The following is a 16156-nucleotide window of genomic DNA, read 5'->3' on the forward strand; positions in this document are numbered from 1 at the left end:
TGTCTCATGGGATTATGGTGTTGGATAAACCTGGCCAGGCATGTCAGACCCTTAGGGTAGTGCCTCATACCTTGTAAGCATCTGATACATTTTAGCTTCTGTTGTTAGGTCTGTGAAAGGGAATTAGATTGTATTTGGAACGTTTCACAAAACAATGACAAAGTTTCCAAACCTCCCACTGTGATTCCATTGATAGATTTCATCGAGTGTTTTTGGCAGAGGCACTGGTCAGATGGTTGCTGGGGAGACAGTCTGCTTCACAGGGTGGTTTTTGGAAGCACCAGTAGTTAGTTCCTGGTTATAAAATCACTAGGAGCTTTTGAGGAGATGAGATACTAGACATCAGGGTTGAAGTTTGGGAGTTTCATTTTTTTAAGTTTTGGAGTTGAGTAAACGTCACCACGTTATGACTCTTGAATAAGGACGCTTGAAAACAGAAAGAAACATGTAGGGAGACAACATTGATACTAATGATCAACTGATCAATGAGGTGATTAATTTTGGAGTGTAACTTTAATTATTTAGATAAAACATTCTCTAATGAAAACTTAAATTTTCCTCAGCTCTTCACAAGGGAAAATGCTTCTACCTAGAAAATTCACCTGATTCTTCCTGCTGTCTTAGTCCCACTCAAACAAGGTTGAAAAACATCTCATTTACTTTATTTAAGACAGAAATATGATCTGGAGATAGAAATTATTCTAAGTGACAGAGACCCTTAATGAACTATTTTTCTTATCTTCCAAGGCAAAGGTGCATAGCCCTGTAATATTTGAGGGAGAAAAAAGGTCAAACCAACCATAGCTTTGGAAACTGCTTCCCGTGAAGCCTTTCTCCTCCACCCAGGAAGTCATCCTCCTGTAGGTTCTGTGGGGAAATCCAGGTGTCAAGGAAAGCAACGTTTTAAGATTAAAATTAAAAAATGTCTTAAAATTTTAAATTAAAAAAAACTGAAAAGTGCCCCTCAGTTATAGATTTTCTTTGAATGTAATGGCTTCACTGGTCCATGGAAATCATCCCTTAAGATATTAAAAAGTGACTGTTCATGAAGGAGGGCTTTGTGCAAATATAGTGAAAGTCACTTAGATGTGTCTGACTCTTTGTGACCCTATGGACTATACAGTCCATGGAATTTTCCAGGCCAGAATACTGGAGTGGGTTGCCATTCCATTCTCAAGGGGATCGTCCCGACCCAGGGATTGAACCCAGGTCTGCCACGTTGCAGGCGGATTCTTTACCAGCTGAGCCACAAGGGCAGCCCAAGAGACAATCGGGTTTACACTCCCAGTGTTCTGTGTTGTGCTTGGTTACTTAGTCGAGTCCGACTCTTTGGGACCCCATGGGCTGTAGCCTGCCGTGCTCCTCTGTCCATGGGGATTCTTTCGGCCAGAATGCTAGAGTGGGTAGCCCATCCCTTCTCCAGGGGAGCTTCTCAACCCAGGAATCGAACTGGGGTCTCCTGCATCGCAGCTGGATTCTTTACAGCCTGAGCCCCCAGAGAAGCCCAAACACAATAAAAGTCCCAAATGCGCTCTGGACTTTTTGTTGTTGTTTAGTTGCTAAATCATGTCTGACTCTTGTGTGACCCCTGGACTTTGTTACTTGTTTTTTTAACATGAACGATGTTTCTCCCTCACTGTCATACAATCTCTGGCTTGGAACTGCAGGCAAACATTTTTATCCATAGTGCCAACCAATAGACACTAATGAAACCGTAAGGAATAGCATAGACTCCTTCTGAAGAACATGATCTTTCAGAGAGTGGGTGAATCCCACAAATAGCGGGGGAAATCCACAAATAGTATTTTCGGGCCGCTACACATCCGTTAGGGAGCTGGTAGAGAAGCTTGACTCACTAACTGAATGTTAGCAAAACACGCCTTTCCGTGTACTTTCAGAAGCTAAGTGAACATTATGTAGTTTGTTCTTTCTTTACCCCCCAAATTAGGAAACTGTGGCATATGATTAGGAAATTACTGGATTTAGACATGATTGTCCGCAGTAGAGAGCACCTCGGAGTTGAAGAGAACGCACGGCAGTATACTCTGAAAAAACCAGCTGCTTTTTCGCGAAAGAGCAATTGTCGCTTTTGTTCATTGTTGTACTTCCAGAATCTTACTTAAAATTGGTATATGTCTTTACAATGAGTGGTAGATTCAGACAGAGTGGGATTTTAAGTGCAATAAGTTATCTCTTATCTCATAGAGTAGACAAACAGAATTCTACCACAGGATCACAAAATTTTTCTGCTCAGTTCTGTTCAGTCACTCAGTCGTGTCTGACTCTTTGCGACCCCATGAATCACAGCATGCCAGGCCTCCCTGTCCATCACCAACTCCCGGAGTTCACTCAGACTCACGTCCATTGAGTCAGTGATGCTGTCCAGCCATCTCATCCTCTGTCGTCCCCTTCTCCTCCTGCTCCCAATACCCCCCAGCATCAGAGTCTTTTCCAATCAGTCAACTCTTCTTATGAGGTGGCCAAAGTACTGGAGTTTCAGCTTTAGCATCATTCCTTCCAAAGAAATCCCAGGGCTGATCTCCTTCAGAATGGACTGGTTGGATCTCCTTGCAGTCCAAGGGACTCTCAAGAGTCTTCTCCAACACCACAGTTCAAAAGCATTAATTCTTTGGCATTCAGCTTTCTTCACAGTCCAACTCTCACATCCATACATGACCACTGGAAAAACCATAGTCTTGACTAGACGGACCTTTGTTGGCAAAGTAATGTCTCTGCTTTTAAATCTAGGTTGGTCATAACTATTCTTCCAAGGAGTAAGTGCCTTTTAATTTCATGGCTGCAGTCACCATCTGCAGTGATTTTGGAGCCCCCAAAAATAAAGTCTGACACTGTTTCCACTGTTTCCCCATCTATTTCCCATGAAGTGATGGGACCAGATGCCATGATCTTTGTTTTCTGAATGTTGAGCTTTAAGCCAACTTTTTCACTCTCCTCTTTCACTTTCATCAAGAGGCTTTTTAGTTCCTCTTCACTTTCTGCCATAAGGGTGGTGTCATCTGTATATCTGAGGTTATTGATATTTGTCCCGGCAATCTTGATTCCAGCTTGTGCTTCTTCCAGCCCAGCCGTCAATCAAATGCCCTTAACTAAACTAGATTCATAGTGACCGTAAATGATCTTTGCACAAAATCGAGGCAAAATTCTCTGTGCTGACGATATTGAAACCCTCGCCACTTCTTGAGGTAACCAAATTCCACTGGAATGAGCCTTAAATGAAAACACTGTTGGTCTTCCATGCTCCCAATGCCAGGAGCCTGGGTTCAATCCCTGGTCAGCGAACAAGAGCCTACATGCCGCAGCTAAGAACTAGCACAGCCAAGGAAATAAATAAATACTTTAAAAAAAAAATTACTTGTCTTGTGCAAAAGAACAAGGATTAATCTTTTTGAGATGTTACCAGAATTCTTCCAGTCAGAAGCAGTCCAGCAACAGCACCTTGGGAAAACAAGGAAGTGGAAGGGAACAGTACCTCACAGGCTCATTTGAAGAGCAGTGAAAAAGATGGCAGGTTTACAATTATTATGAGACAAGTAATCACCTATACCCAAATAACTATTAGAAAGTGCACTGGAAAACCATAAAAGAACAGGTATCTTGGATGATTGTTTTTAAAAATGCAATGAAAGGCACTCTCCCATTCATCACAATAACAAAACCGAAGACACGTAAGAGTAACCCCTATTAGAAATGTGGAAAACGTGAGTAGGTGAAAATGTTACTTAAAGGCATTTAAAGAAGAATTTAATAACTGGATATATATGCTGCTCTCAAGAATGGGAATACCTAATACTGTAAAGCAGTAAATTCCCCTCAAATTTATTTATGAATGTTTTGAAAACTTGCTCAAAGTAATTTTAAAGTTAAATGGGAAAAAAGGAAGTATGTGAGACCAGCCAGGAAAATGCTATTAAAAAACAAAGGATAACGATGAGATTTTGGAGGCATGCATTTCCTATTTACACATTTGCAAGTTTTCATTTTTTATAAGTACTTTTGTCCTTAATTTTAAATTAGAGAAACAAGTAATAAAGCACACCAGAGCTGTAATAAATTATGGTCCAGCCACAAAAAAGGCTGAAGAGTGTTGTGTATGTGTGTGTGTGTATCTCCATTGAAAGAAAGGGTGTAAAGATTATACTGAAGAGGAAATGTAAATTTCTGTATAGTTGGTAGTATTTTTGTATTATCAGGAGATACTGTAAACAAGTGTATGCCAATAAGTCAGTAACTTAAGTAAAATAGACAAATTTCTAGAAAGACATGAACTACCAAGGCTGATTTGAGAAGTGAAAAATGTTACTAGACTTGTGAAGAGATTATGGATTAGTGACTGGAAACACTTTCTACAAAGAAAAGCCCTGGCCTGGCTGGCTCACAGCACACATTGAAAGGTTCTGTTATGCACCATAACCAGGTGGCCTTTAGCTCAGAAGGCAGGGTTGGTTTCACGCTGGAAGCCCATTCATGTGAAACAGCATTATCAGTAGGTGCAGGACAAATAGCAGTCAGTCATCCCAGTAGGTACAGAAAAAGACGCAGACCTAGAGAACAGATTTGTGGACACAGTGGGAAGGAGAGGGTGGGCCAAATGGAGAGAGTCGCATGGAAACAGACACGTTACCGTGTGTAAAACGGATGCCCAGTGGGAATTTTCTGCGTGACTCAGGGAGCTCCACCTAGAGGGGTGGGAGGGAGCGTCGTGAGGGAGGGGACGTATGTGTACCTGTGGCTGAATCATGTTGATGTATGGCAGAAACCAGTACAACACCGTAAAGCAATTAGCCTTCAATTAAAAAAGTAAAAAAAAAAAAAAATGCTAAGAAGCCAGTCACGGAATACCACATATTCTATGATTCCATTTATGTGAACTATTCATTCTAGGCACATCCAGAGATGTAAAGCAGATTAGCGGCGGCTGTGACTGGTGGGGTTTGCGGTTAATAATGAGTGACTGCTAATAGGTGCAGGATTTCTTTTATGGGATGATGAAAATGTTCTAAATCGACGTGCTGATGGTTATACAGCTCGGTGAGTATATTAAAAACCGATAAGTTATACACTTCACTTGGATGAATTGTATAGGAATTTTATCTTGATAAAGTTGTTATATAAAGTGTACTAAAAGCGTGCAGAGCCGTATGTTATGAATTTCCTGCCAGTGAAACAGTCGCTAGCCCTATCACCTGTACTTGCCTTAGTAGTGATCTGTGCGCTCTGCCACTTCAGTTGTGTCTGGCTCTTTGCGACCCTGTGGACTGCAGCCCGACAGGCTCCTCTGTGTATGCTTTTGTCAAATAAGGTCACGGTAAAACACTGTATTCTTAAAAATTGGGATGCTATGTATGCACGATACATCGGTGTATTTTCCCTTCGTGCATAGTTTAATCATGTAATGGATCTGGTGGCAAAATTTCTCACCAGCTGTATACTACCGTTGTTGCTCCTTTGCTCAGTCGTGTCCGACTCTTTGCAATCCCGTGGACTGCAGCACACCAGGCCTCCCTGTCCATCACCAACTCCCGGAGCTTATTCAAACTCATGTCCATCAAGTTGGTGATGCCATCCAACCATCTCATCCTCTCTCGTCCTCTTCTCCTCCTGCCTTCAATTTTTCCCAACATCCGGGTCTTTTCTAATGAGCTGGCCCTACGTATCAGGTGGCCAAAGTACTGGAGCTTCAACTTTATCATCAGTCCCGCCAATGAATATTCAGGACTGATTTCCTTTAGGATTGACTGGTTTGATCTCCTTGCAGTCCAAGGGACTCTCAAGAGTCTTTTCCAGCATGACAGCTCAAAAGCATCAATTTTTTGGCTCTCAGCCTTCTTTATAGTCCAACTCTCACAGCCATACACGACTATTGGAAAAACCATAGCTTTGACTAGATGGACCTTTGTCGGCAAAGTAACGTCTCTGCTTTTGAATATGCTGTCTGGGTTTGTCATAGCTTTTCTTCCAAGGAGCAAGTGTCTTTTAATTTCGTGGCTGCAGATGCCATCTGCAGTGATTTTGGAGCCCAAGAAAATAAAGTCTGTTATTGTTTCCATTGTTTCCCCATCTATTTGCCATGAAGTGATGGGATCGGATGCTGTGATCTTTGATTTTTGAATGTTGAGTTTTAAGCCAACTGTTTCACGTTCCTTGTTGACCTTCATGAAGAGGCTCTTTAGTCCTTCTTCACTTTCTGCCATAAGGGTGGTGTCATCTGCATATCTGAGGTTATTGAGATTTCTCCCGGCAGTCTTGATTCTGGCTTGTGCTTCATCCAGCCCGGCATTTCTCATGATGTGCTCTGCATAGAAGTTAAATAAGCAGGGTGACAGTATACAGCCTTGATGTACTCCTTCCCAATTTGGAACCAGTCTGTTGTTTCCTGTCAGGTTCTAACTGTTGCTTCTTGATCTGCATACAGGTTTGTCAGGAGGCAGGTGGTATAATACATTGTATATTTTCCCTTCATATAATAGCTTTAATCATGTAATGTATCTAGTGACAAAATTTCTTACGCACCTCATTAATAAAACTGTAACAGTGGGATTTGCTGCATTCTTTCTGTATACCAACATTGTGCTGAATTCTTAGCATGCATTTCATCATTTGTTTTTCACAACATTTAATGATGGCCCCATATTTTCCGTCACTCTTCCGTTCTGTTCTCCAGCATACCAGAGCTTACGTTCATAAAATTGGGTTACTTAGTCAAACACCAAAGATGCACGGCTCCTCTTATGAGCAGGTGCTCTGAAGATACAGACTCTAGGTCTTCATTTCAACTGGTGTCATTGTGATTCTGGCAGTTTTAAGAACACATTGATAAATCCACCCATGTATGTTTAAGAAAGATTTTTAAGTTTAAACCATTTTGCATTTGTTACAGTTGATTTCTAACTGAAGGAGAACACATTTTCTAGTTACTTGTCAGTTTTTTGTTTAATGTAACACTTAATTTGAGATACAATCAATGGCAAAGATAATTTTGAGTTTTTTTTTTTTTTTTCTTCCCCGTTGCAAATATAGGCTAGCGCCTCAGCCAGTTTGGGCCACTAGCAAAATCCCATCGGCTGGCGGTTTACACAGCAAACATTTATTTCCCATAGGAGGCTGGAAAAGCCTAAGATGAGGAGGGGCTAGATTTGGTTCTGGGCCAAGGTCCTCTTGCTGCCTTGTAGACGGCCACCTCGTGCATCCTCACACGGAGAGCCGAGTGAGGGCGTGTGCTATGAGCCCTTCTTCATAGAGGCAGGGACCCCCCATCCTGACAGCCCCCACCCCCATGACCCCAGCTAACCCCAAGCACTTCCCAAGGGCCCCACCTGTGGATACCTTCACATCAGGGCCTGGACCTCCAACATACGAGTTTTGGGTGGGATACAGTTCTGTCCATAGCGACTGACTATGGTGAAAATCTTGTCCGTGAGTGCTAACTCTTGCCTTTTTTGTTTGTTTGTTTTCAGTATTATGTGCCAAGAACCTTGCAAAGAAAGACTTCTTCAGTAAGTAAACACGTACTTTTGCTCTTTCACTATTGATATTCTTCACATATTTCTGAAATTTAAAACTTTTTCAAAAAACACTGGGTGTATTCTCCTAAAAGAAAAGAATAGAAGCCCATGGTTTGACAAACTTCATTTCCCAGTTGACTACGGCACAGAGGCTCCTTAGCTCCAAGGCACAGAATTTATAACTCAATCAAGAAAAACTCTCTCTCATTCCCTATTCTGGCCACACCGTTTTCTCTGCCTTTCCATCCATTAATATATCGCTTTCTGCTGAAGTGTTCTCTACTCAAATACAGATGAGACATTTTTCTATAAAGCATCTGAGTTTCAGTAAAACTGATAGTCAAATTTGATAAATTAAATCACACTTTAAAAGTCGTGTAATGAAAGGAATTGTAAAAATAAAAATAATAAATAGAGAGTCATTTTCTTATGAAAGGAATCGCCTCTTAAGAAGCTCACCTACTATAAAGTAGGTGCCTGGAGCAGGAAAATTTTCACACTCTTTCTGATCCTCACCAGAATGCTGCTTGGTTCCTAAGTGGTGTGTTATTCACACTCTCAGGTGAAGAAACTGAGGTTCACGGGCTTTATTCAAGGAGCTAAGAAGGTGCAGAGGGATGGATCCCATCCAGGTCTGTCTCTCAGACCTGGCCACCTCTCTGATCTTATAAACCTGTCTGATTCACACTCCAGCATTTAAGAACCTACCTAATGAAAATTTGGTGAATACTGCTTCCAGAGATAAAATAGACAAAGACCAGCAAACACAATGTCTAAGTATTATTTTTTAGAAAGTACAAATACATTTATTTGTAGACACTTTTTCCTCCATTCAACTAGCAGTGATCTTCAGAAATAGAAATCTGAATTTAAGCCTGTTTTTAGAGTTTCATTACTAGTGTCTAAAAATCTGAGGAGGATGTCATTCTGGGCTGCTTTTCTTAGAAAGCTTAATGGAAGTAACTTATTTTGCTGATCGAAACTGACCTTAAATTTGAGAATGAAAAACACCAGGATAGTTGGGTGGTCTTGACGCGCCCTTTACCTGCGGGACCATGTTCTGTGTCGCATTGACAGACCTGTCATCTCATCCAGTGTGGCTGTCCCCTCTCCTCCAGGGCTCCCTGACCCTTTTGCAAAGATTGTTGTGGACGGATCTGGGCAGTGCCACTCAACGGACACTGTGAAGAGCACATTGGACCCAAAGTGGAACCAGCACTACGATCTGTGAGTCGGATATCCTACAAGGCACTTGGGAGTGAGAGGAGAGGCGGGGTCTAGCTTGTAAGAGAAGCATTTTTTTGAGAAAGGGATCACCAGCTTCTTTCTGGTAACACACGTGAATGGCCGGAGACCCAGTGCCTACTTTTGGAATTCATACACTTGGGAGTTCTTGCATTTGTTTCCATAGATTGTTCATGGTTTGCTTCTGTAACTGTGATCTTCAAACATTCAATCTCCTGGCCCTCTCTAACAGGAAAAAGGGGCTATAGTTCAGGTCCTCTATATGCTACTGTTTTTTCAGCAAAACCATGAGCATAGTTGTAAAACGCATCATTTGAAATGCATTATTATACATATTTATTATGTTGTTCTTGTTGTTTAGTCTCCAAGTCATGTCTGGACCCCATGGATGTAGCCTGCCAGGCTCCTCTGTCCATGGGATTTCCTAGGCAACAATACTGGAGTGGGTTTCCATTTCCTTCTCCACATATTATACGAATATTTTATACACACACACGCACATACATATATATGCTGATTTTAAAAATTTTGCTTAGATGGTAAAGAATCTGCCTGCAATGTAGGAGACCCAGGTTTGATCCCTGGCTCAGGAACATTCTCTGGAGAAGGGAATGGCTACCCACTCCAGTATTCTTGCCTGAAGAATTCCATGGGCAGAGGAGTCTGGCTGACTACAGTCCATGGGGTCACAAAAAGTCGGACACGACTGAACAACTAACACACTCATATTTTTTGCAAGAGCAAAGAAAGTTTGGTATGAGTGACTATATATAAGCCCACTCGCCATCTGACAACTTCTTGTATCCAACCATTACCTGGATTGCCCTTTGAAAATCACTATTTTATCTTCACCTCTGTTTTCATGTCCTTGCTGAGAAATTTTTGTCAGGTAACGCTGAATGATTACTGCTTTGTTTTACCGCCACACCACAGACTGTGCTGGTTTTGAGCGGGTTTTTAGTAGCTGGATCCTGAGGCCCATTTTCAGTTACACTGTGGCACAGGAGGTGGTCTGGAAAGCGGTTGTCAGTCCAAGTCCTGGAAGGCCCCTTGTGGCTGACCTGCCCTGAGAGGCGGGGGTCTCCTGTCCGAGCTCTGCTCTTGCGTGTGCTTTGGGTGGATGGAGGGTTTGTAAGGAGTCCTTTGTTGCAGACTGGCTATTCTCTATGCAGCCTAATTGGTGGGAGCTTATGAATCCTGCCATTATCTTTGGAACTATTAAGATCTAGTAAATCCCTGTTACAAGGTTATCATCAGCATGTAGTTATCTCCATGTGCTGCTCAAATAATCAGCTGTAGCCCTTTTGCCACCGATTGAAGTTGGTAGACAGATATTCATCGAGGGCCTGTAGTTGTACATATAGAGCCAACATTATTTTCAGAGAATTCTCCTGGACTAACAAGTCAGTCAGATAGAATCAATGGGCTGTTGTAGTATAGAAATGCAATTAAAGATGAATTTGCACTTTGGTTTCAGATATGTTGGAAAAACGGATTCTATAACCATCAGTGTGTGGAACCACAAGAAGGTTCACAAGAAGCAGGGAGCCGGCTTCCTGGGGTGTGTGCGGCTGCTCTCCAATGCCGTCAGCAGATTAAAAGACACTGGCTGTAAGAGCCCAATGCTTTTCTGCCTCTTAATGCACCGAGGAAGGCTTATGAGCCATCATTTTGTTTATTATTATTTTTGAATACTGAATACAGAATTCCTGCCCTCCTCCCTAGTTAACATTCCCCAGGTTAAGTTTTGAATTGTTTGTTTGCAGACCAGCGTTTGGATCTGTGCAAACTAAACCCCTCAGATACTGATGCAGTTCGTGGCCAAATAGTGGGTAAGAACTTTCTCATCTCTAAAGAGATAACTTTTACAGAACTTAACATCCAGCTCTTCATCACTGAGAAAACACACAAAGCCACTGACCCATGGTGACATACGCGAAGGACAAGCCGCATTTGGGGGCCATCTCTCCAGTACTAGAAACTTTCATCTTGTGTGGTTTTTGTTACTTTATCCGATTCCCTTCATTTAGTCGTTCTAGGTGGAGTTAAAGTGACTAAGGTACACAGAGATGTAGGGTTGTAATTTTTGATGTAATTTTAGTCCGCACATTTGTCCCGCTACCCAAGCGCAGATGGTAAACATGGTGGCCGCGCACGCACGAGCTGAGACAGCTCCACAGGAAGACCAGTCCACATGTAGGAGGCAGCGGGATTTCTGAAGACTTCTGTGTCCTATGATTTTACAGAAGATTGACTGACTTAGAATGAAGGCGCGAAACATGCTGATGCTCCGAAATGTTGACTAGACATACTCTGCTGGAAGTTAATTTGCTGGTTAAGCAGTTCATCCTGTTATCCACACATTTCAGAGTAACTCAGATATTGACCCTGCATTGCAGGGAATCAAAAAAAAAAAAACAAAAAACACCCCATAGTATTTCAGTGGCACACAGAATGACTGATGACCCCACATCTTTTAGGTCTTGTCTTGTGTAGAACTTGTTGTTCAGTTGCTGAGTGGCGTCTGACTGCAACTTCAAGGACTACAGCACGCCAGGCTTCCTTGTCCTTCACTATCTTTCAGAGTTTGCTCAAACTCATGTCTGTTAGGTCAGTGATGCCATCCAACCATCTCATCCTCTGTTGCCCCCTCTCCTCTTGTCCTCAATCTTTCCTAGCATCAGGGTCTTTTCCAATGAGTCAGCTATGTAGATCTGACCCAGGATAAATGAACAGTGAGTATCCATCCTGCAGACTCTCCTGATGACAGAGTTCTCACTCTCTGCCTGTTTGTGATGTCTCCTTTTCTTTGTGGAGGAATGTGCAGGGCAAAACCAGTGTCTGGAAGCAACTTCATCAGTGTCTTTGTTGATTGTATTAGGGACGGAGAGTAGATACACAGACGCATGTAGACTGTGCAAAGAGTGCTCTCTGTGTCCTTATCCAGCACAAGTCGGAATCTTTAAAAAACAAAATAACTTGGAAAAAGTGAATATTGTGTTATTTTTATGAAGATCGTGGAAAACACGGCACCTCCTTCTGTTCCACGTTCACGAGGAAGGGTCCGGGTGGTGTGTGGCGTGTGGAGCCCCTGAGTGAAATGTCTCATGCTTGAAAGCACAGGCATGTGTAACGTGAGTGCCGAGACAGACGCCTCCCTTTAAGAATCATCTCGTATATGAATGATGCATTTCTAGTGGCTCACTGTATTGCAGCCGTGTAGAGTATCCCTGGATTTTAATGCGAGTGTCCTTTCCTTTCAGTCAGCCTACAGACACGAGACAGGACCGGCACCGGCGGCTCTGTGGTGGACTGCAGGGGCCTGCTGGAGAGCGACGGGTGCGTGCCCCGGCCGCCGGCGCTCGCGCTGCCGGAGGGCGCCCCTCACACCTTGTCACTGCCTTGAGTGCCTGAGGTGCAGGGAGGGACTTCGGGGTGCAGCTGCGACCCAGTTGCCTTGTCTGTAAAGGAAGCTGTCAAGACGAGTAGGCTTGTGCCCCAAAGACTCAGGGTCCAGTTTACAGAGGTTCCCACTGGCCTGAGAGCATTGGCCAAGAATGATAACTGCAGCACATCACACCAATCCGTGGAGTTCATGACGATACAGAAAGAAATGTTATAAAAACCAAACCCCCAAAGCTGTCAGGGGCTCTCGTTGGTCACTACCATGATTTTCCGATCCCCGATGAATTAACTCTTAATGCCGTTAATAGTTGTGGACACCATCAGGAAAGAACCTGGCGTGAACACAGGTCTTGGGGGCCCCAGGGGTGGGAATGGGCTGCCCAGCCCCAGGGGACTATAGCAAACCCCATCCAAAAGTGGGGCTCCCTGTAGACTGGAGCAGACCTAAGCCAGTGTCCTCGGCAAATACGCTGCAAGGAGAAGGGAATAAAAAGGAAGGAAGAGAACCTGCAAATTTAATAAACAGGATTTAAGAGACCCACCTACTAGATGCAGTGTGTGGATCTATTTGGACTCTGATTAATGAGATAGTGGACTGGCGAGATTTGAATATAGACTGGCATTATGACGACCCATTTTTGGGATCATGCTAATGGTAAAAGGCCTGTCTTTCAGAGCTATGTGCCGAAATAGCTAAGGATGAGATGGTAAAATGTGGGGATTGTTTCCGAATAATCCAGTGGAGGGGGAAGAGCTGGACGTGCGGCCACGGGGTGGTATCGGAGGTGGTGAAGACTGCAGGGCGCTCACTGAGCTAGTCCCTCTCTGTGTTTCTCTGAAATTTTCCAGCGTAAAATGTTTTTCAAAAGTACTTGCTTAAAAGGGAAAATAGCCTATTAAGGTAAATTGTCTTCACAGTTGTTCAGGGGATGAGGATTTATGTTAAAAGTCACTTTTAAAGTCATTGTAATATTTGATGTAACCAGGAGTTCTATTATAAAATGACAAGGCAAATGTAATGTTTGAATTTGATTCCAAGTCAAGAAAATTGAAATCTCCTTTTCTGAACTTCTTACATTCAAGGTTGGTGTTTTCCAACCATTCAGCTATCCCCAAGTGTGAAATCCTACCTTGGCCTCAGTGGCATTTAACACATGGCTTCCTTAGGCCACTGATTCTTCGTGAACAAGTTCGGCTTCCCAGTGAAAAAGGACAGGATGAATTTTGTGAAGCTAAGCCCGGGGGACATTCTGTATTGTCTAAGAGAAGCAGAATAAACAGGCGTGAGAGGGTGGCGGGAACTGGGGGGCGCGTCCCCGGCTTCGGCGGGTGTGGTCACGTGGGCTGTGCTCTCCCCCTTCCAGAACCGTGTATGAAGACTCCGGGCCTGGAAGGCCCCTCAGCTGCTTCATGGAGGAGCCAGCCCCGTACACGGATGGCCCCGGGGCCGCGGCCGGCGGGGGCAACTGCAGGTTTGTGGAATCCCCGAGTCAAGACCAAAGACTTCAGGCCCAGCGACTGCGAAACCCTGAGGTGCGAGGGTCGCTCCAGACGCCACAGAACCGGCCTCACGGCCACCAGTCGCCGGAGCTGCCCGAAGGCTATGGTGAGGGTGCGCGCCCGCCATTCCACCTGCGGTCGGCCATGTGTCCCTCTCCAGTTTCAGACCTTTTCTGGTACCGCGTGCCTGCCAGAACCGCTGATGTTTGCAGAGCTCTGCCCCATTGTGTCAGTGTGATGGTTGATAAATCCTGCTCCTCCTTAATGTATCCGCCCTTGCTTCAAGCTTCTAGGATAGCAATTGTGTGAAGAATTTAGGCAAACGAATGTCAAAGAGAGCCAAGAGGACTGGGGCAGGGGTCTGGATGAAGCTCTTTGTAGTGTCCTGGGATTTGAACGTGGGAAGGACAGCCTTGGGTAGGAGTGGTAAGACATACCACTATCACGAAAGGTAAAACAGAATCTTTTGACAACCACAGAGGAAGCGCCTAAATGAAGGAGTATCCATGTAGATCCGTGTTGGAGGATCCACATAGATGGGGCAGATGAGACCGGAACTATGAGCAGGGGACAGGTGGAGGCAGGATGCGTCTGGAGGTGGCAGGTTGAGGGGTGTGGCCCTCTCCAGGTGGGAACAGAAGTGAGATCTGTCCACACACTGACCCCAGCAAGCCAGGCCCAAGTTCACTCCTGCCCTCCACACCCTTCTCTCGGTCCTTTGAAAGACTGTGGGAAGGAAGCGGGGCCTCCGAGCTTACAGGATTGACTCCTTGGAGTGAGTGTCACTGACCGTGTCCCCACTGTGTCGTGCAGAGCAGAGAACCACGGTACAGGGCCAGGTGTACTTCCTGCACACGCAGACGGGAGTCAGCACGTGGCATGACCCTAGGATACCCAGGTAGGTCTCCTGAGTGGCTCACCAGCAGGGCTGCATTCCAGCAGTGCCTGGGCCCTCTGGCTGTGGGCGATGCAGCCCTTAGGGCTTGGAGGTGTGGGCTCAGAGGGTGCGCTGCCTGAGGTCCTGACTCAGACTCTGGGGGGGGCGGGGGGTGGCGGTCCACGGTCCCAGCTCTGCTCCTCCCTCCCCCCAGCTGGTCAGCAGCTGCTGTAACACACTTGGGTCCTTTAGACTAAAGTTTAGAGAGCGACCCTGGGTCTTGAAATCCGGTTCCATAACTGGAAAAGACCCTTACCCTTAGATGAAATCAAATGCACTTACTCAAAAAACCTTCAAGATTTGGTTGCTCTCATTTTAAACTAAACATATTGCTGATCTGATATCCGACCTGATGCTTTAAATGATTGGAGTGGGGGAGTGAATGGGGAGCCCTGGCGGCAGGCTGGTGATGAGCTGGTGGTTGTTGAAGCTGGTTACTCACTACGGCCTCTCTCTCTTTTTTTATATGCTTACAATTCTGCATAATAAAGAGTTACACAGGAAATGTAAAGGCTCTATCACCCTCTTTCTCTCCTACTTTACCACCCCCATTGCCTCAGTCCCTTGGGGACCGTTCCCGGGGGAGCTGAAGCTTTTCTATACGAGTTCCTTCCACAAGGCCATCCACCTGAGCCCGGGTCAGAAGGACCCCTGCCCCTCCCCCACCTGTAATGCAGTTAAGTTTCTTTTTTCTCTTTGCTCTGCTTTCTTTTTTTTCTTAGGAATTTTTTTTTGGTTTCAGAACAGCATTACTGCCTAATAACATTTTAGTAATGCTCATTTCCTTTTTGTTCATAATTTGTTTCATCTGAGAACAAGCTTCTTGCCTTTGATTTTCCAAATCTATGTTGAACTTAGAATTCAGTGTCTATAATTAGAATGGAAGTATTACCTGCAAATGAATGAGCTATCTCCTTGGTACTCTCGGGAAGGAAGTTCAGGCTTTTGTGCTCATTAGAAAAGCATCTTGGTCAGTAATGCTTGCTCCCAGGTGACTGTGGATTGGGTTGAAATAATTAATCAAGAGGTTAGACTTAGAGCTACTTGCTTATTAACAAAAGTGACTCAAAAATGAGACGGCCTTGTCCTGGCGCAGCTCCCTAGAATGGGAAGATTTCCAGTGCATGTTCTTATACCCCTGTCTGCTGGAGAAAACGTGTTTCCTGGGAGCTTTCCCACGGAGAGACCCTTCTAACCTTGAGCATCTCATTAACTTGTGAACCCAGAGAGGCCTTCCAGCAGCATTCAGGTCCCCCCGCTGCTGGGCTGGCCAAAGGTTTGGTCGAGGTTCCCATTGCATAGGCAATGTTTCACTCCTCTTTGGTGGAAGGAATGGAATTCCCAGGCAGACCGTGCTCCCTGTCCTGACCACAGGCTGTGAGAGTTGCGATTTTATCCGTGGGATTTTGCTGCCACGTGCACCACGGGGGCTGGGCCTCGGTGGGTGTTTGGTGTAGGTAGCACCTCGATTGGCCTGCGTAGCCCCTGGGTAAGGGGGCACCCCTGCTCCTCTCACTGAAGATTCGGTGTCAGGCCTCCACGCTCA

The 16156-nt window shown here is 44.7% G+C and overlaps 1 protein-coding gene across 3 annotated transcripts in view; it reads left to right on the forward strand.

Annotated features, from left to right (window-relative positions):
- Positions 1-16156, forward strand: part of SMURF1 (SMAD specific E3 ubiquitin protein ligase 1) — a 92196-nt gene that overhangs the window by 59324 nt on the left and 16716 nt on the right. For 2 of the 3 annotated variants that reach the window (XM_069570768.1, XM_069570769.1), the window contains exons 2-8: positions 7476-7514; positions 8642-8750; positions 10246-10379; positions 10535-10600; positions 12032-12107; positions 13538-13779; positions 14487-14571. In XM_069570768.1, coding sequence (XP_069426869.1) covers positions 7476-7514; positions 8642-8750; positions 10246-10379; positions 10535-10600; positions 12032-12107; positions 13538-13779; positions 14487-14571 — 751 coding nt within the window. Of the gene's footprint in view, positions 1-7475; positions 7515-8641; positions 8751-10245; positions 10380-10534; positions 10601-12031; positions 12108-13537; positions 13780-14486; positions 14572-15170; positions 15249-16156 lie in introns of all 3 variants that reach the window. The other variant, XM_069570770.1, reaches the window with a different exon arrangement.

The sequence above is a fragment of the Ovis canadensis genome, chromosome 24 (genome assembly GCF_042477335.2).
Source record: "Ovis canadensis isolate MfBH-ARS-UI-01 breed Bighorn chromosome 24, ARS-UI_OviCan_v2, whole genome shotgun sequence".
NCBI lineage: Eukaryota > Metazoa > Chordata > Mammalia > Artiodactyla > Bovidae > Ovis > Ovis canadensis.